The 21,960-nt window shown below is 39.1% G+C and overlaps 2 protein-coding genes and 1 pseudogene across 2 annotated transcripts; all 3 read right to left on the reverse strand.

Annotated features, from left to right (window-relative positions):
• Window positions 1-1,544: 1,544 nt before the first annotated feature.
• LOC144516022 (olfactory receptor 6N1-like) lies at window positions 1,545-2,471 on the reverse strand. The gene has a single exon (XM_078247280.1). The coding sequence runs from the start codon at window positions 2,469-2,471 to the stop codon at window positions 1,545-1,547; it is 927 nt and encodes a 308-aa protein (XP_078103406.1).
• A 12,996-nt stretch (window positions 2,472-15,467) lies between these two features.
• Window positions 15,468-16,395, reverse strand: LOC144515931 (olfactory receptor 2A14-like; annotated as a pseudogene).
• A 4,452-nt stretch (window positions 16,396-20,847) lies between these two features.
• On the reverse strand, window positions 20,848-21,780 carry LOC144516009 (olfactory receptor 2A14-like). Its single transcript, XM_078247265.1, has one exon. It carries the CDS (start codon window positions 21,778-21,780, stop codon window positions 20,848-20,850), a length of 933 nt encoding a protein of 310 aa, XP_078103391.1.
• Window positions 21,781-21,960: the final 180 nt, after the last annotated feature.

The following is a 21,960-nucleotide window of genomic DNA, read 5'->3' on the forward strand; positions in this document are numbered from 1 at the left end:
TATGAGGCTTAACCTTCTGTGCATCAGAGTTCATGCGGAGTACAGCCACTTCCTCAATGACTGCACACAGTCCTTTTGCAACAAGCACAATGCAACTTTAACTGTCAGCAACTTTTTAACTGCCAATATTTCTACACGTTTAACCTGTGCTAGGGCTATGATTTTTTTCTTCTGATATTAACTCACATTCAACTTGACATGAAAACTATTTCCATTTGCCTATTTGTCGTACATCAATACATACATTTTTTATCCGATATACTGCTCAAGAGTTCATGGCCGATGTGTCGTCTGTGTCACTGCGGTAAGAAAAAAACTTCATGGAAATATGTGAATCCTACCAAAACTCAATGATGCTCAAACACTAACACATATTACGTCAACCAGGTGAAGGTCAGTGACAACCTTATTTCCTCTACAGGCCCAAGATCTTAAACATGTATTACATTGTTTTTTGTGCTACAGTGAGATGTATGGTGAACAGAGAGCAGGCAGTGGGGACTCTGATGTGTCATTTGCTCATGTTTACTGTATCGTTTGACAGTAATGAGCCCTGGCAGATATTCTGTGTCAGCAGCAGCTATTTCCATCTGTACCACAACACAAGGCCAGACCCCAGAGGCGTCTATGGACACTTGGACACTCTGGAGGCTCCAACCAGCTTCACTAACAGGCCAATTAGCACACTCTGCATCATGGGAGGACACTCTGCTGTCGCCATGATTACTGCTGGAAACAGAGCAGTGTTTGTGCTCCTGTGGAGTCCGGTTTGGTTCGGCCCGCTGACCTCCGACTGGGCCTCAGATCCAAAGAAGCGTTGCACACTTGGGAAAAATGTGTTTGGACTCATATTGAAATAATAAACCAATAATGAACTTTACATCATGAAAAGTTAAACTGCTGTTTCAGTGTAACACATTAGTGCCAATTAAAGAATGTATTATAGTCTAATATCAATTAATAAAGTACATCTAGTTTGGTACATCTGGTACTGAGAATATTAGTGTTGAACATTTATTTGGAAATATTCAACAAATAACCAAAAACCTGTGCATCTGTGTGTTTCCTCTAAGTAGTTTAACATCACAAAGTTAAGATATGCACTCTTTCATTAGAAATAAAATCATTCCTCTAATAGTTGAGCATGTTTACAGTACAAACCTTGGCAGTGAAAAACATAAAATCAAAAATCTTTCATTAATCATCATCAGAGTCAAATGTTCAATTAATTGTGATTTTAGGTAACATCATCCAGCCCTATAGCCCTGTTCTAAATTATTTTACCAAAGATAAGACTTTTACATAAGCTACGTATTTTAGACATTTGCAGACCATACATTAAATATTTTCCCCTACCCCTAGCATTAACATATAGCTCTTTTCAAGTTCCCCTAGGACAATTTACAACAAAGAACATTAAACATTTCTCCTTACAACATAACTCAGTTTCTCACAGATGGTCGTTATTTCTAGTTTCTACATCATTTTTCTATAAAAAATGATTCACGGGTTCACCAACCAGCCAGATGCTCTTTAACATCAGTTTACATTTTACCAAAGATAATACTTTTACATAAGCTACGTATTTTAGACATTTGCAGTCCATACATTAAAGGGTTGAAGATCGGTTGGCAGATCAGAAAGTATAATGACAAAAAAATGCGCAACATCATGGGTACACTGCTCATATTAAATCTGCTCTGCACTATTTCAAAGAAAGAACCAAAAGAAAAGTTGATCAGAGAAGCGAGGTGAGGTGTGCAGGTACTGACAGCTTTCTGTCTGGTCTGTTTAGAACCAGAAAAACACACTTTAAGGATCCTCATGTAGGAGTAAAGAATGAGAATTATAAGAGCAAATATTACAGTAAACATATACACAAGTCCATATATGTTGTTGACGGTTGTGTCGAAGCATGCCAGTTTAACGATTGGGTAGTTGTCACAGTACACTTTTTGAATCGTGTTCCCACACAGCTGTAAGGTGACACTCAGAGACATCATGACAACTGTTGCAAGCACACTGTATAACCATACGGACGCAATAAGCACGGCAACCTTGTTAGATGTCATACGAGTGTTATATTGCAGAGGATAACAGATAGCAAGATATCTGTCATAAGACATGACTCCTAAGGTAAACAATTCTACACTTCCATAGAAATGTACACAATAAATCTGCAGGAAACAGAAGGGAGCAGAAACAGTGTGAATGTCAGAGAGGATCTGAACCAGAAGGAATGGAAACAACCCTGTACTACCATACAGTTCATTTACAAACAGGCTGACCAGAAAAAGATACATAGGTTCATGTAAGCTTCTGTTCATACAGATAACCACAATCAGCAAAAGATTGGCACAAACAATTAACATATATAAAGACATAACAATCATGAAATATAAATACTTGAAAACCCCGGTGTCAAAGTAAGCAGTAAGTTTGAAATATGAAACCTGTGTAGAGTTGATCATGATTATTCTTTTGGTTTGGTGAGTGTTAACAATGTTTAGTGGATAAACATATAACAGAAATTATGCAACATTTTCTGGCAGCTGTTTTGTGAAAGAAAAACATCAATAATATAAAAACACACCTCAGTGTAACACAGGTTGAGACACTGGATAAATCTAACGTTGATCAACTCACCTTCTATAGTCAAACTGTGAACCCCTCCCAACTGAGCAGAGACACTGATTCTCCTTTTATTCTTTTCGAGTCAGGTGGACATACCCAGCAGAGAGCAGTCCGACGTCATCATCAAATCACACCCTGATTGTCTGTATTGTTTGAAACTATTAAAAAACTATTACAATTATTATCCTAGGAACGCCTGGTTGAGCGTGTGCTCCATGTACAGAGGCTCAGTCCTTGCCGCAGCAGTTGCGGGTACAATTCCAACCTGCGGCCTTTTGCTGCATGCCATTTCCCCCCCTATTTCCCCTTTACTGTCTTCAGCTGTCCTATGCAATAAAGGCATAAAATGGCTCCAAATTTTGTTCACAAAGTTCTTACATTTTTTCTTGTGGGGGCGATCTCTAGCTCACCAAGTGGAGTGTGGGTCCTTTGCAAGGTCCCGGGGTCGAGTGTGACCTACTGCCCTTTGCTGCATGTCATCGCTTCTCTCTCTCTCTCTCTCTCTCTCTCTCTCTCCCCCCTTTCTGGTCCATCTACTATTATGACTATGTAACAGAGATGGGGACTCAAGTCTGAGACTCAGACTCAAGTCGCACTTAAATCGCAGCTGGTGATCCTAAAAACAAAAAACAGCTGACTTCAGACTTGACTCGGACTCGACCCAAAAGACTTCAGACTTGACTTGCGACTCAACCCAGTCTCGCTGTACAGTCTCGTAAAGCTCCCAGGTGTTTATGTGGGCGCCAATTTTTGTGAGTTTTCGTATATACTGAGGCCGTCAAAAATGTACCTAAGTGCTAAAACCAATTAGGGGGCGCTATAGAGCAACCATACCCCTCCCAAGCCTAAATGTGAATTCAGATGAAAGAGTTTAGTATTGTGCACATGGCTGCAAAATCTTGAGAGTTTTCGTGCATCCTAAAGTCCTCAAACAAGTGTTTGTAAAATGAAGATTTTTACACAAAAACCAATATTTCGGAAATTATAGAATTTTGTAATTTTTTCTAAAAATAGCACCATGGATGAAGATGAGACCTATGTTCCCTCAAAAGTTGGTATATTAACGTATTGCTTTTGTCCAATTTAAGGCGCACGTTAGGGGGCGCTATGGAGCCCCCTGGCAATGCCCGAGCCCAATCACTACAGAACTTTGCAATTTTCACCAGTTGTGACGTGTGCAAATTTTTGTGAGTTTTCGTGCATGCTAACCCCCTCAAAAATGCGACGAAGAGTTGGGAAAAATAATAATCTGACCAAAAACAATAGGTTCCTTCGTACTTTCAGTGCAAGACACCGTTGGGGCCTTGCATTTTCGTGCTCGGGCCCTAATTATACAAAAAAAACTAAAGAATATACACACTTACCCAGATAACTTTCTACATACATGCATACATACAGTGTGTTTACATATGCATGCATACACTTACCTACATATATACATACATACATACATACATACACGCCTACATATACCCATAAGGGTCAGTACTTATATACAGTACATTACCACCATTAGGTGAATAATATCCTAACTAATGATGATAACCATAATGATAATAATGATGATAATAATGATGTTCATCATCATCATCATCATCATCATCATCATCATCACCATTATCAACATTCTCACACAATAATACTACTCAATGTCTATACTTATCTAGTGTCATGTCTTTGAACCCTTTTTTTTTAAATTTCAAAAAATTTGAAATTATTTTGTTAGAGGACACAGTAAATATTCAAAATTAGGGCTGGACAATTAATTGAAAAGCAATTGAAACCGAAATTTAAGATAAGATAATGTTAGATAAACCTTTATTATCATAGACCCATACAATAAAATTGTGAGTTCCACAACTGAAGGTGCATTAGATATAAAAACAAGAACAATTTAAGATATAAAACACTAAAATATTGCACATGATGTATGATTATTGTAATATTATTGCACTTGTGATAATAAAGGTAAGTTAATGGTTTGTTGTTTGTTAAGTGATTTGATGGCTCATGGAAAGAAAGAGCTTTTCAATCAGTTTGTTCCTCTTCCAGAGGGAAGCAGACTGAGCCGGTGATGTCCAGGGTGGAGGTGAATAATCTGGAGCAGCTTGTACCAAAAGCAGCCGTTACACACAGAGATGTGTGAAGCCGACAAAACGTAACCGTCATACGGCGACAACAGTTAACGAGGAAGTATTCAAACATCTTTTTCCTGGATGAAAGTTTTATCAACTTTTCCTCGACACAAACGCCACTCCCCCACTCGGAAGCCCTGTGTTTTACTTTTAACATGCCAACATTTAAAATCATTTGTTTTGTTTGCAAAGAAAATGCAAGTTATTTATCTTCTACGTTTTAAGGAAATTAGCTTTTTACATTAAAACTAAAACCTTCGCCTTCGCCACGGGCCCCAGAGAGTATTCGCCGTCATGTTCGGTCTCCAGAGAGTCTTTACCATCTGGCTCGGCCGCCAGAGAAGTTCCGCCTTCGCCGCTATCCACAGACCCCGGACCACGTGCCTAGCTGCCCACAGCACTCCGGTCCCCAAGTTCCACTGTCACCTGTTCCGGCACTGCCATTTTTTGTCCTCCCGTCGCCCTCCCTGGGTTGACTTGTGTTTATCCCTCCTCCAGGCTGTTCTGCCCTGTTGTGTGGACTATTTAGTTTTTTTTAAAGTGCCCATATTATGAAAAGAAATCACTTTTTCTGGGATTTGGGGTGTTATTTTGTGTCTCTATTTTGTGTGTTTTGAGTGACATACGGTTTCTGAATGTGTCCTGCCTTCAGTCTCCGGGGGCACTTTTCAAAATCTGCACGGCTTTCTACGTCACTAGCCGAAACGAGGTGGTAACCAATGATGACAATGGAGCGGGGGATTGGCTAGAGAATCGGACAATGGAGCGGGGGATTGGCTAGAGAATCGGTCAATGGAGCGGGGGATTGGCTAGAGAATCGGTCAATGGAGCGGGGGATTGGCTAGAGAATCGGTCAATGGAGCGGGGGATTGGCTAGAGAATCGGTCAATGGAGCGGGGGATTGGCTAGAGAATCGGAGCAGCGTGGGCATAATTGCGTTCGCTTTACTGCACTGTTTTGACAAAAAGAGAGCTGGGTCGGTAGGCAAAGCTCTCAATCTACCAGTCAATTTTCGTTTTTACCCTCACCTATGGTCATGACGGCTGGGTCATAACTAGATCTCGGGGAACAAGTGGTCAACATGTTTTTTCTCAATAGAGTGGCTGGCGTCTCCCTTAGAGATAGTGTGAGAAGCTCAGTCGTCTGTGAGGAACTCTAGTAGAGCCACTGCTCATTTGCGTCTAAAGAAGCCAGTTGAGGTTCTGGAACGCCTCGGGATCCCCCAGTCAGAGCTGGTTAATGTGGCTCGGAAAAGGGAAGTTTGGGGTCCCCTGCTGGAGCTGCTACCCCCGCGACCTGACCCTGGAAAACTGAGCTTCTCTCTCCTCTCTCTTTCCATCTGTGTGCATCCTTGTCCCGGAAATGCTTGTCACTAACCTAGCTCTGGGGAGCATGTTTCCTTGGATTAAGGTGGCACCTAAATCATAGTTGCAGCTGTCCCGAAGGTCCTGCCCCGCGCTCTGCTATGCCCTGTTAGACCCTGCTACGCTCTGCAGTGCCCTGCTACATCCTGCTGCATCCTGCTACGCCATGCTATGCTCTGCTGTGCCCTGCTATGTCCTGTAACACCCTGCAGTGCCCTGCAATGCCCTGCTATGCCATGAACTACTACAACTACTATTTCTGGTCATTGTCCCATTATCTTTATTGTGACTATTATTGCCACTGTTCATCACACCCACAACTAGCACCGTCAGACACCGCCTACCAAGAGTCTGGGTCTGTCCCAGGTTTCTCCCTAAAAGGAAGTTTTTCCTCGCCACTGTCGCACTAAATGCTTGCTCTTGGGGGAATTACAAAGTCTGAACACAGCACACACACATCATAACTTTTCAAGCTTCAAAAACAGAACATTCTGCAGTGCTCTAATACTAAATACATTGGAAACATAAAACTACAGCACTGAGCACATGGCACTACCTGAATGTGCAAAACATAACAGAATATGTGAACAGAAATGTTGTTAGGCCTACATTAAATTGTGAGGTCAATGTGAAGTTATCAAATGTAAATAAGTGTAAATGCATGGAATACAACTGCATTGCTTCTATTTTGAAGGCGACTGTTTTTTGTTGTTGCTTTTTTTTGTGCAAACATATGCAGCTTCTTCTTCTCCGGTTGCAAGTTGCAATTACAGTTTTTTCCAACTGCTTACACACGTTTTCAAAACTATGTCTCCTTTTTTCAAAACTCTACACACAATTCCCAAAACTGCACACACAAAATGCAAAATGCCTTACAGCTCCTTCAAAATGAAACACTGCATTTAAAATACCATAAACACATCTCAAAATGAAGCATTTGCATCAAACGGAAAACACTTTTTTCATAATAGTAAATTTTTGGATATACCATGTACACACTAAAGCTCTTTTGTCTTTCATAGGCCTATATCTCCATTTACAATGTTCTAGAGAGAAAGTCATCTGCTGAGAGTGGTTGAACAGTGCACTGTAAACAATAATGTTACAGTAAAACAGAAAATAATGGGGGGGGGGGGGTTGTATGCACAAAAAGATGGACTTCTCTCATTGGTCAATCTGTGGTTGATCACATGATGAATAAGTGTGGCCCTGATCTCATCAGAGATGGCTCTCCTTCTTTCTCTTCTTCCCTCCTCCTCCTCCTCCTTCTCCTCCTCTTCCTCCTTCTCCTCCTCCTCGTTGTCGTCCCCTGTCTCTCCCTCCTCCTCCTTCTCCTCCTCCTCGTTGTCGTCCCCTGTCTCTCCCTCCTCCTCCTCCTCCTCCTCGTTGTCGTCCCCTGTCTCTCCCTCCTCCTCCTCTTCCTCCTCTTGCTCTCTGTCTATTGTTGCCATCTATTGTTCAAAACAGGTAATCTGACCTTTGACCTCTGTATAGGTCTATACTAAAGCAGTGATTAGTCAGTGTTCAGTTAAGTATAATGTGTTTGCACATGTGAGGAGTGGGTGTGTGCCCTGGTAAATAAGTGTAGCGTTTTGATTGGTTGTGTTTAAAAAAGGAAAGCAAGTCACTTCCTGTTAGATGTTTGTGTCTTTAATATTGAGCAGAATTGAGTTTAGCCTATTGGTCTGGCCCTCCACAACAGTCCCAGTTTCTCATGTGGCCCCTTGGGAAAATGTATTGCCCACCCCTGGACTAGAGTCTATCATAGGTCTAGATGAAACGGCTTGGCTAATGAGAATGTTATTTTTCATTTGAATGTTTATGCCGTGGCTGGAAAATTAACAAGCGATATCATTGCATTATTATTGATTATTGTCGGCCACTGCATCGATGCAGCATCGTCTATGTCCGCATCCTGATGCATCGATTATTTTATTAATTTGAACAGCTCTAATGTTTACCTGACCCGGAGTGACCGCTGCATCCATCTTTTAAGTAGGGTTGGGTACCGAAACCCGGTTCCACTATGGATCCGGTTCCTACGCAAATGGTAGTATTCGGACCGGATTAGAACACAAATTTCGGTTCTGACTGAAATAAGTGAAATATGTCGCTCCGGACAGCAGCAGACTCTTTTTTTCTTTCTCCTTTTTCTGCCGAGTGGCACGCGTGCCCGCTCGCGGTGTGAAGCGCGTGTCCACGCTATTCTCGGACAATCACTGCTGATAGACAGCTTTTTGTACACGCTCCGAAACGGACATAAAAATATCACACTTTCTCTACCGTTAGCTAGCTACCGTAAATGTAGGCTACTTTTAAAATGGCATATTTTCCCTCTGGGCTCACCAAAATGGATGTAAAAGCATATTAACCATTCATTGACTGCACGTGATCGCTAGTAAACATATTACACTTGCTCTGCTAGTCTGTCGTTCAGGACAAGACCCTGTAACCTGGTGGTGGGGGAGGCGGGACAGCCTCCCCAAATTGTCTGCCCTTTCAAACTCACACCTGTATGTCCAGGCCTCTTGGACACCATCTGAGAGAGGTTTCTCCTGTGCAGGACATGCCATAAGTCAGGAGAGGTGTCTTATCTTGCCAGAGAAAGCTAATATGGGCATTTTTCTGCAAAAGAACTGCTAAAGTTTGAAGCTGGTTGGCATACCAACTCAACATTTATTTAGTTGGTATGTTACACTATGTTAATAGTGTAACTGTTATTTGTTAAATGATTGTAGTTGTGTGTTAGGTGACTTAGGTTTACTTATTATATATTTAAGTACTTTAAAACGCTAATATATTGTTCAATTTCAATAATTTTCTGTTTAAAAAAAAACTCCATAAAAAAGCCTTTCTTTTATGTCATTTTTCAGTTTTTCAAGAATCGGTTTAGGAATCGGAATCATTTTAAAAGTACCAGTTCGGCATCGGAATCGTAAAAATCCAAACGGTACCCAACCCTACTTTTAAGAGGCTCTGTTTTAAAGTTAGAGTGAAGATATTGGTATCATATCAAGCTAGACAATCTAAGGAATCCATTTCAGGCTAAAAAACCAGGTTAGGAAACTGGTGCAATAAGCACGGCAACCTTGTTAGATGTCATACGTGTGTTATATTGCAGAGGATAACAGATAGCAAGATATCTGTCATAAGACATGATGGGTACATTAAGAAATTGTATAGCTGCATAAGTATACACACAAAAAATATAATAATATTTTATTACATAAAAACTTCTTAGATGCAACAATTTGGTGAAGTCCATGTTGTGATGTGATGGGGCTTTAGGTAGGGGTGCACTGTAAAAAATGTATCGTAAAATTTACAGTAACTTACTGGCAACAATTAGCCAGTAAGTTACTGTGAATACTTTTTGCAGTAAAGGTACTGTACTTCCATTTAGAGTATTTTATGTATTCACTGTAAAATAAAAACACAATTAAACACTGTGATATTAGTTGAATTCACAGTATTGATTGTTTTACTGTAGAAGAAATAATAATGAAATACTGTGATTTCAATTGCATTTACAGTGCTGGTTTATTTACTGTACAAATAAAAACAGTTAAGCACTGTGTTTTTTATGTATTGTATATGGCAATACAGTACTATTAACAGTAGGTAACAGTTAATCACTGTAAATTCAGTTTCTCACTGTAGAATTTACATACTGTATCACTGTGATTTAATATTAACCATCATTAATAGAATCACCAATATTCTAAAATATTTCAATTAACTGCAAACAACAAGAAAATTGTTAACAGTTATTTATTTAAGTCATTTGGTGAACAGGAACAGGAACGTGACAAAACAGGTACAACGTAAGTAAGGGATAATGGACGACACACCATTAGACTATCCAAAGTTAATGCACGTTCTAGGTTGTAATGCGGCCACGACGCGCAGCGGCCACGACACGTGTGTGTGTGTGTGTGTGTGTGTGTGTGTGTGTGTGTTTTGAAAAGAAGCTCAAATTATCCAAGGATTCTCAAAGTTGTTAAGTTCGTACAGAAACTTCAGCAGCCTTGGTGGGATGTTTGGCTGCTTCGTTCCTTTCCTCTCAGCCTTTGACCCTCGTTCTGGATTTATTCCCAGGAAGACTCTAAAGGAAACAGACAAACAAAGGATGACTGAAATTATTTCTTAGTAGATGTTTCATTCATTTCACACCCTCATGTTTATCAGAAGTAGCCTGCCAAATAAACACTTAATAGATGTGAAACGCTATCCACACAAATGATCAAAACGTTATGGAGTATCAGCGGATATAGTTATCTTCTTATATAGTCAACATCGTACACGTATGACAGTAACTGAGGTTACCTTTATTTTGCAATATCCGGTGAGTTTCAGTACTTTTCAGTTTGAATTTGCCACGTTATAGAGCCCGACAAGACTTTGTGGACGGCCTGCACACGCAATACATGAGACCCCAGGACTTTGAAGTACATTTCAGTATTTTTTGTGCGCTGGAGACATAACCTCTCCAGTAAAAAAAAACAAAAAAAAACCTGTTCTTTGTTGATCTCCCTCTGACCAGCTGACACGTTACTTATGTTTTTGTAGTTAAATGAGGAGGTATTATTGCTAATTTAAACTCGTACGACGAAGGTTCGGCCCTAAACCTCTGCACAGCGGCATGCTGCATTCACACAGACAGACACATTGTAGGGCTGCGGTGGAGTTGTCCTTTTTGATTAGGAAGGTGCCTAACGGAGTGAAATGACCCGGAAGTCAATAAGTGGCAGCCATGATAAAAGCTGTTAGAATTTTCTAAATGATAAGGATATAGTGCTTCAATTTGTAATCTACTTTAGCATAGGATACACTGGACTGTCCTTTACGAAAGAAAAGGAGATAATGCCTTCCCACAATTCCTTGCAGCATAATTTAAAGCTACGCGTCATCATTTGGCCATTTATATTCAGCATATCTAAGAATGCACAGATTTAATAACAGCGGAAAAAACCAATATGCTCCATACACATTTCTAAACAAACAATGCATTGCTTACCTTTGTATGAATTCCAGGGTTAGTGCCATCTCCTTTAAGTTTTTTATGTTGAAGACGTAAAACAAGGAGAAAGCTCAGGGCCACAACAGGGGAGGTGATGTGGTCATTCACAACTTCCTGACAGTAATCTTGAACCGCCCGTCACCTTAAACACATAAGATATTACAAGAACAAATAAATTGAATGTCCACTTCAGAAAACCGCTCCAAAAATAAACCATTGATTGGTTTATGTGGTAATAACAAATAAAATGCTTTGTTTTCACAGACTTTTTTTATTAAGTTTTACATACATTTTAATAGTTTGTAGCCACCAATTTACATAGTACTGAGCAATATTATTGAACCCATATGTTAATGATACAAAAGACTAAAAACCTGTAAGCAGCATACAGGGGGTGCTTGGGACGCTCAGTCCAGCAGCAGTCGAGAGCATCATATCCTGTTCCAATGACTTTAGTTCCACTGAGCTCTCTGTCTTGGAAAGAGCAGGGATATTGCTTTACAATGTTCTTGGTAACTTCCCACAGCTTTGCTCTTCCAGGCCTTCCATGCTCTTTACTGAGTACATCATCAATGACTATACCAACCAGCTCTCTTCTCTCTTTAGGCTTTGGTCTTCTCTTTTCACTTAAAGCAAGCATAAGGTTTGGGGGCATTTTGTGCCATGGTACAGCATATGCCTCATGGGATGGGGAATACTCCATGGGACCAGGTGTAGGAGGTGGTGTTTGGGGTAGATATACATTTTGTGGCAGAGATGTTGAAGTAGGGCCAAGTGCAGCCTGTGACTCTAGGAAAAAACCTAAAGCACCAAAAATGATTGACATGACCAATGTAACATATGCATTCAAACACATCAATCCAAGCCACAGTATTTTTAAATGTGCGTCACAGCTGCTGCTGCTGCTGCCTTGACCATTGCAGGATTTGCGACATGGTATTCAGTTTAAGTTGACCCCTCGCCAGGCCGAAGTAGATAGGATTTTTTTAGCACTAATAGAACATTTTGTTTTTGTAGACAGCGCTGGGGTCAGAGTGCAGGGACAGAAGCAAAGTGATGAAATGCTGAGGATGGAGACAACAAAAACAGTTTATCCACCTAAAAGAAGTCCTCTTAGCTTTATCAGGTTGTAAAGCAGCTGGTTTTGCACAGTTGAGCTTATGCGTAGGAATACAGGAGTTCTACAGTTTGTTCTAAAAGAAACAGCTGCTTTACAACCAGGTGTTGCTGAAAGCATTCCAAATATAGCGTGCAATTAAACTAGTGTATTTCTTTGAGGTGAGACTTTAATGGGAGCTAAAATATGTTTTTGTTGCCGTATGTTCTGCAGTGTATTGTCCTGCTTCTGTCCCTGGACTGTGCTCTACTCAAGGAAACTGGGAGAGTGCAGCTAATACACTGACTTACCGGTGTTGGATTTCCCCCCAAAAAACAAGTTGGTCACCTCTATGCCCCTGCATGTCACTGAAAGGAAAGTGAAAGAAACTGAGGTGCTTTGATGTAGACCTGTGTTAGTCACATTGTCCATAAGGAACATCGTATTCAAGCATAGGGCAATTCATAAGGGTAGCTGGTACATTTTATGGCCAAAGATCAATGACCGACTCTAGAAATCCTATCTTCAAATCACTGACCCAGTTAATCTACATGTGTAACAAGGGGTGAACTGGAAAATACATTAACAGAGTGACAAAATACGATTCTTTATTACAAAACAAAAGGAACACTACATTCTCTGGTCTCATTATCAAGAGAGACCTGCATGGTGGCCACAGGGAGTCAGCTACTGGGGATATTTGGTGGCCACAGAGTAACTTTTTGTGGCCACAGGCTATCGTGCCATGCTTAATCAGTCCCTCCAGGATTTCGCGATGTCGCGATTGCGCCAGTTCACGCGAATTCAACCACTCACCGCAAATTTGGTGCGACTCGCAATTTTGACCAATCGCCGCAACTTTTCCGCACATTTGACCAATAACCTAAAGTTTCCCGCAACTTCAACCAATTCCAGCAGTCCCACGTGCCATCAGTATGTGACTCTGAGAGCCAATGACCAAGCGGGAGTGAGAACAGCCACGGGTTGATCATTTCCTTGTTTCTGATAATGACGAGACGTGTGTGACTGACTCAAACATCTCACATTTACCAAGAAAACGTAAAGCGAAAGACCGTGCAAAACATTTCAGACCGTCCTGCCAACCTGTATACATTTTAACATCAATGTACGCTGTAAAGATTTTTCTCTCAAAAGTCGCTGAAAGCTGCTGCTGTTTCAATACTGTTGGCTCTCTGCAGTGGGCGGGGCTGCTCCACACACACAATCACACACGGTGGATGCAGGAAAAACCGGAGATGAAACGTACACGATGATCTAAATTCAGGACAGCTACGCTCATTATTGTAAGTGCAATGATGAGTTAAAGTCCAATAAGTACTTCATCAAACCGTATGAATGTGTGTCCCAGGCCAGGCCAGGAGGAAATTAACTAACAATGGCAAGATCAACAAGCCACTGACAGTGACAGATATGTTCATATTTGATTCATTCAATAAATTATTATGTTTTGTCTTAAATCCACCAGCCATTTTCATAATATACCAACATTTGCAGCATCCTGAGCTTTGTTGGTAAGGTTCCTAGGAAACCTCAGCCCAGAGTAATTCATTAATAGTAATAATTATTATTCTCTCCAAAACAAGTTTCCTTTTTATTTTTAAAGAAATATAAAAAATAAAAAAAATCGCAACTTTCACTGTCTCTCGCAACTTCATTGCAGCAAACAGACAAAAGACATCGCAACTTTTTACAAAAGCTCCCGCAAAATCAGGCATTTTGGGTCAAAACAATCTCAAAAAAAGGCCACGAAATCCTGGAGGGACTGCTTAATGTCGAACCCTATCAAACGCTGAAGGCTGTAACTAAGCGTTGGTATTTGACGCCCTGGGAGGGAGAACAGCCTGCAATCAACCTTTACAGGTCTTAGGGCCAAGTAAATCCATGAAGTCAACAGTGCTAAAACAATATGTTTAATATGAATGTAGCCTTGTATAACAGTGACAAAATGATGATGTGATTAAACCTTTTTGAGAATGTTTTATTTGTTTCATCATGTTTTTAAAGTTATTTGAGAAGTTATGAAATCAAGTACAATTTAAAAATATATTTAAAAAAATACCACTGAATCGTTTCTTGTGGGCTTAACTTTCACCATATTGATAATCACATTACTGGCTTTTTATTTTAGTACACTACATTGCATAATTATCTAGTAATAGTTCAACCCAGTCTCACGGCAGTTCGTGAAATGTTCACTTAATATAATAACGTTTTTTTTAATTTTTAACGACAGTGTTGCCTCAATGTTTTGTCACCAGCAACAACACCTTCCTTGTAGAACTTACAGAATTATGTTTCTGAGAAAAACTGCCATGGTCATTTTTACAGATATGTTACTCTTTATTGTTTTGACTGCTGTAGTGTATTCATGTTAAATAAAAAGTACATTAATGTAACTGCTTTGGGGTCAATTCTTAACGTAATCATTATTTTTAATAATGCACCAGGTTAGAGGGTTCCTTGTAGAACTTACAGCATTATCTAAATCTTCTTTTTTACAGTATATGTATATTAATATAATCAAAAACTGTGCTATAGGTAGTGATGATGTAATTACGGGCAATTTGTAATCGATTAACACAAAATTACTCAGTCTCTGTTTTAATATTTGCATTTTATTTTATTATGTAAAAACTTCTTAGATGCAACAATTTGGTAAAGTCAGTGTTGTGATGTGATGGGGCTTTAGGTAGGGGTGGCAATCACTAGAGGTCTATTGCAATTTATTACCTTTTTCCAACTTCAAATTATGTCCTCAAAGAAAAAATCTTTGTCAACATCTGTTTTATCTAAAAAGACAAAATTCTGTTTGTTCATCTTGTTTCACTTTTATTGGTGCAAAATGGGATTGTTAAGCAGACAAACTAACAAAAAATGAATGTCAAATGTTGTAAAAAAGATACATGTGCAATTGATAGAATAATAGATCAATACTTGCCGTCCGTGTATTGCTACAGTATTGCCACAGAAAATATTGTGATACTATGGTGTATAAATATTTTCCCCTACCCCTAGCATTAACATATAGCTCTTTTCAAGTTCCCCTAGGACAATTTACAACAAAGAACATTAAACATTTCTCCTTACAACATAACTCAGTTTCTCACAGATGGTCGTTATTTCTAGTTTCTACATCATTTTTCTATAAAAAATGATTCACGGGTTCACCAACCAGCCAGATGCTCTTTAACATCAGTTTACATTTTACCAAAGATAAGACTTTTACATAAGCTACGTATTTTAGACATTTGCAGTCCAAACATTAAAGGGTTGAAGATCGGTTGGCAGGTCAGGAAGTATAATGACATAAAAATCTGCAACATCATGGGTACACTGCTCATATCAAACCTGCTCTGTACTATTTCAAAGAAACCCCCAAAAGAAAAGTTGAGTACAGAAGCGAGGTGAGGTGTGCAGGTACTGATAGCTTTCTGTCTGGTCTGTTTAGAACCAGAAAAACACACTTTAAGGATCTTCATGTAAGTGTAAAGGATTAAACTGAGAGGACCAAAGACTATAAGACAAGTGTAAATGAGTCCATAAATGTTGTTCACTGTGGTGACAGAGCAGGCCAGTTTGACAACATAATAGTTGTTACAGTATACTTTGTTAATGATGTTCCCACACAGCTGTAAAGAGGAACTTAAAAATATCGGGACAGCAGTTGCAAAAAATGGAAATAACCATGTTAGAGCAATAAGCACGGCAACCTTGTTAGATGTCATATGTGTGTTATATTGCAGAGGATAACAGATAGCAAGATATCTGTCATAAGACATGATGGATAAATTAATAAATTGTATACTTGCATAAGTATACACACAGATAAATCTGCAGGAAACAGAAGGGAGCAGAAACATTGTGAATGTCAGAGAGGATCTGAACCAGAAGGAATGGAAACAACCCTGTACTACCATACAGTTCATTTACAAACAGGCTGACCAGAAAAAGGTACATAGGTTCATGTAAGCTTCTGTTCATACAGATAACCACAATCAGCAAAAGATTGGCACAAATTATTACAGCATAAAAACACATAATGATAGGAAAAAATAAGTATTTAAAGAGCCCAATATCAAAGTATGCACCAAAAGTGAAATATGAAACCTGTGTAAAGTTTTTCATGATCATTCGTTTTGGTTCACAAACACAATATTTCAAGTTTGCACAGGATGAACAGTTGACAATGTTACATTTTGTAGGAGGTTAGCAGAAATCAAACTAGTTTAAATGTTAAATGTACGCTTATCCTGGACTCACTGTATTAACACACAAGCAGTATTCAGCCTGAAGACAGTAAAGACATCAATTATTACAATAACATAGATTCTTCAAACTTACCATTTACCTTACTTAAAGTCAATATAATGTTTAGGTTAGAAATGACAGAACACAGTTTATGACATTGCGTGAATCATCTTACATTCATCTGCTGTCTCGCTGCAGTCACACTGTCACTGCTTTAAAACTGAGATGGAACTCTGCGTCTGCTTCCTTTAAACTCTTCAAGTCAGAGGGTGTGATCATCAGCAGTCTGGCCTCATTACCACGGGACACATCTAACTGATATCTGAACGTCTACTCTGACCATATTAAAAAAAAACGTTGGTCAGTAAAACAAAACATATGCAAACATTAATTAGTGCAAGTAATCATTTGTCAATATTAATAGGACTAATATAGTTATGATTTTTATATATAGAAACGTTTATACAAAAAGCTGCAATATAATGTGATTCACAAAAGATGACAAATACACATAAAAAGACGGATGAAAAATAGGACCTTTAAAACCGAGACTATCCTTTGAAAAACGACCCCATTGGTCGTTTTCACAAGCAGTTTTAACGACCCATATTTATTGGTAGGTAGCACCGCCCTCTAGTTCTGTAGTAGTTATGGCGGGAGCACAGCAGGAAGTCATGTAACCTGGTTTTAAGACCAAGCAGCAACTTCCGTGCCAAGACGTAATGCCAATGCATAACTACCTTAAAGCTGCATTCTATCTAATTTCCAGCAGGGGGTGACACTAATAGCTCCAAAAAGAAGTCAGTTTCTATAGAAGTCTATGAGAAAATGAGCCTAGTTCTCACTTGATTTATCTCCTCAGTAAACATTTTCATAATGAGTTCATGGTCTCAGTCGCTAGCGTTGTTTACATTTCTTTAAACCAATCTGAATCGTTAAGCTCTGGACACAGTGACGATGCCTCTTCAAAATAGTCTGAGGAAGTAAAAAGTGGGTGGTCACTGTTGAGATCTATTCATGCTTAGCGCAATAAACCTATTGAGGTCATTGTCCACTGGGCTGATGATCCACAAGAATGAGCATAAACGTTAGCATGTTGAGCTGGAGCTAAAGAACAGTGTTGACAATACCAATTTCAGGGCCATTTCTGGAACAAAACCACTAGATCAGGCTTTGACTTACACAGAGTCAGAGATGCCTCGAAAGTGCAGGTATTCTCTCAAGGCCCTGGAAGACCACCGCTGTGTTAGCTTTTTCACCAGAGAAGAAGTTGGTCACCTCTATGCCCCTGAACGTCACTGAAAGGAAACTGAGGCGCTTTGCTAATAGACCTCTGTGCAAGTCACATTGTCCACAAGGAACATCGTATTCCTTAGAGCAATTCATGAAGGTAGTTGGTACATGAACATTTTATGGCCAAAGATCAATGACCGACTCTAGAAATCCTATCTTCAAATCACCATGACATCATGACCCGGTTAATCTAAATGCAGCACCCCCTGGTGGTGAAGCTTTAAAACTGCGATGACAATAAAATGATAGCTTATAAATATCTCTGGATGTTGTTTCTGTTCCACGACATTTTGTGTGTCATGTTTGTGGTGTGGGATGAAGAGAGGGATCATTTTAGTACATTTAAAATTATTTAATTTATCGTCAGTGTGTATTGGCCAATCAGATTTGTCTGATTGGCCTCCAATCTACGTTTGGTGTACCGAAACCATCGTTAGGTAGAGACACGGGTGCCTTACATTTCTGTGTCTTTTTCCTGCCGCCAGGCCCAGATGGTAGCCTATATTTATCCTAGTATGATTGTGATTTATGTATGCCTATTATAAAGAAACGAATAGTCTGTAACTTTTTAGAATTTGTCACATACTGTTGGAAAAGAAAGATTGGCATAGTCTAATACTTTGTGGCACACTTTTTGGCCATTATGCGGTTTATGAATCTACTTGTGGTTGTTTTAAAATAAACATATATTGTCATCTGGAAAATCGATCCTGGTGCATCAAGCTCCTTGTTTTAACAGACATTTTGATAATGCATGTATTGCTAATAATATATCATTTACAGTGGTTGCACTATATAAATAACATTTTAGTTTATATTAATGCATTCACACAGATATATAGATATGTAGGCCTTTTTTCATCCCTGGTTTTAGGAGTTCACTGTGCAGTAGGCTGTATGTTGGGATATAGTTTGTACGCACCGTCAGCTCAGCTGTATTTCATGGAGGCGAGGGGCGACTGACTTTTTAAAAGGAGACAGAGGTAGAGTGGTCTGTAGAATACAGAGCCTGTGTAACATACAGTATTTGCAGAGGACAATTTTCAACAAAAAAATCTATTCATTCTAAATTTAGAAAATAGTCCACAACATACCCATGCTCAAAAGCCTCCATTGCAGAGTGTCTATTCAGAATAATGGCCAGAAGGTCAATGACAATTTACCACAACTTAACAATGCCTTAACTGTAACACTTCCATAAATAAAATTACATTAACAGAATGACAATATATGATTATTTATTACAAAACCAAAGGAACGCTACATACTGGTCTCCTCAAGAGAGACCTGCATGGTGGCCACAGGGAGCCACCTACTGGGGATACCTGGTGGCCACAGAGTAACTTTTTGTGGCCACGTGCCATCGTTCCATGCTTAATGTCGAAGCCTATCAAATGCTGAGGGCTGTAACTAAGCGTTGGTATTTGACGCCCTGGGAAGGACAACAGCCTGCAATCAACCTTTACAGGTGTTGGGCCAAGTAAATTGTTAAAGTCAACAGTGAATCCTGCTAAATAATATATTAAAAATATATAAAAATGAAAAATAATATGTTTAATATGAATGTAGTGTGGAATATTAGCAGTTAAAGTTGTATTTGTGCTCATTGCAAAAGAGCTGCATGCAGTCATTGAGGAAGTGGTTACAAGTACTCCAGGTGAGGCACTCCCTGTACAAGGAAATGTCTCTGACGCACAGATGGGGTTAGCTTAAGCCTTTAACTCTAGTTTAGGCCAAAGATGTTGGTTGCGCACAAGTCTAATACAGTTACAAATTTCAAATTATTTTCATTTTAGTTTAGGTTTGACTTTTAGATTTTAGTTTTTAGAGTGTGTTTGTCAGTTTTATTGCTACCAAACCAACCTCAATATTCACCGTTTGATTAAATTCCAATATATTCTAAATTGTCACCTGCCTCCTGAATTTTGTTTTCCTTCACAAAGATAAAAATGTTTCCAACATTTATTTGGTGCATAGAAATGAATCGGAATGAAGGGAATTATGTGTTTGACACTCAATATTTCCTGGGGTAAGACCACTGGATCCCTGCTATGTCTCCTCAAAGGCCCATTCTGAGCCAGGAAAAATCCTGAAGACAACAAATACACATCAAAAGACAGAAGAAATAGCAGTGATAAAACCCAGAGATCGTTTGTACAAGCAGTAGTTACGACCTACATTTATGTTTTGTAGCAGCAGTCCACAGTTGCAGAATTATTGCTGCCGCTTCCCTCAAAACTTAATGAAAAGGTCATGAAATCATAGTGACACAACTGCTGAGCAAGAGGGAGTTCATCCACCCTTGTTATTAGGGCTGCCATGAAAAAAATAATTTTCAGATATAAATCGATCTTAATTTGAACGACACAATTTTGATTCATACAATTCCAAGATCGATCTTTTAAGAGGCTCGGTTTTAAAGCTATAGTGAAGATGTTGGTATAATATCAAGCTAGACAATCTAAGGAATCCATTTCTTGCTAAATAACGCTCCAAAGATTTTATTATGTTAATTGTTGTGTGGTTTGTGTTGTATCTTCTATATGTGACGTCTTCCTGCTGCATACAAATTGCCCTTTTGGGACAAAGAATAAATCGAACTGAATGATACGCCAAATTTTGGCAAGGGAAAAACTGCCATGCTACTCTTTGTTTTGACTGCTGTAGAGTATTCATGTTAAATAAAAAGGTACATTAATGTATTTGATTTGGGGTCAATTCTTAACGTAAACATTATTATTTTTAGTAATGCACCAGGTTAGAGGCTTCCTTGTATTAGGTTTGAATGATGAACAGAACCCAAATGCAGACAGAACGTAGAGCCAGGAGTGTGAATTAACAGGTTTTATTCAAAGTACCCAAGTATCAAGTCCAGGTTTCCAGGGTGGAGAACAGGTCCAGTGGATTCCGGGAAGGAGCGGGTCCGTCAGAGAGAGACAGTAGGCGGCTAGTGGCGGGGTTTCTAGTTTCTACATCATTATCCTACAAATTAATTCACAGGGGTCACCAACAAGCAAGATTCTTTTAAACATTACTTTACAATTTACCAAAGATAAGACTTTTACATAAGCTACGTATTTTAGACATGTGCAGTCCATACATTAAAGGGTTGAAGATTGGTTGGCAGGTCAGGAAGTATAATGACATAAAAATCTGCAACATCATGGGTACACTGCTCATATCAAACCTGCTCTGTACTATTTCAAAGAAACCCCCAAAAGAAAAGTTGATCAGAGAAGCGAGGTGAGGTGTGCAGGTTCTGATAGCTTTCTGTCTGGTCTGTTTAGAACCAGAAAAACACACTTTAAGGATCTTCATGTAAGTGTAAAGGATTAAACTGAGAGGACCAAAGACTACAAGACATAGGTAAATGAGTCCATAAATGTTGTTCACTGTGGTGACAGAGCAGGCCAGTTTGACAACATAATAGTTGTTACAGTAAACTGTGTTAATGATGTTCCCACACAGCTGAAAAGAAGAACTTAAAAATATCGGGACAGCAGTTACACAAAATGGAAATACCCATGTTAGAGCAATAAGCATGGCAACCTTTTTAGATGTCATACTTGTGTTATATTGCAGAGGATAACAGATAGCAAGATATCTGTCATATGACATAATGGATAAATTAATAAATTGTATAGCTGCATAAGTATACAAACAGAAAATCTGCAGGAAACAGAAGGGAGCAGAAACAGTGTGAATGTCAGAGAGGATCTGAACCAGAAGGAATGGAAACAACCCTGTACTACCATACAGTTCATTTACAAACAGGCTGACCAGAAAAAGATACATAGGTTCATGTAAGCTTCTGTTCATACAGATAACCACAATCAGCAAAAGATTGGCACAAACTATTACAGCATAAAAACACATAATAATCAGGAATAATAAGTATTTAAAGAGCCCAATATCAAAGTATGCACCAAAAGTGAAATATGAAACCTGTGTAAAGTTTTTCATGATCATCCGTTTGGTTCACAACACAATATTTCAAGTTTGCACAGGATGAATAGTTTGAGATTTGCAGAAATCAAACATAAACACACAAGCAGTATTCAGCCTGCAAGCAATAAAGACATAAATTCTTTCAAAAACACAGATTCTCCAAACTTACCATTACCTCTTTTTAAAGTCAATATAATGTTA

This window comes from Sander vitreus, chromosome 3 (assembly GCF_031162955.1).
Source record: "Sander vitreus isolate 19-12246 chromosome 3, sanVit1, whole genome shotgun sequence".
NCBI classification, from domain to species: Eukaryota; Metazoa; Chordata; class Actinopteri; order Perciformes; family Percidae; genus Sander; species Sander vitreus.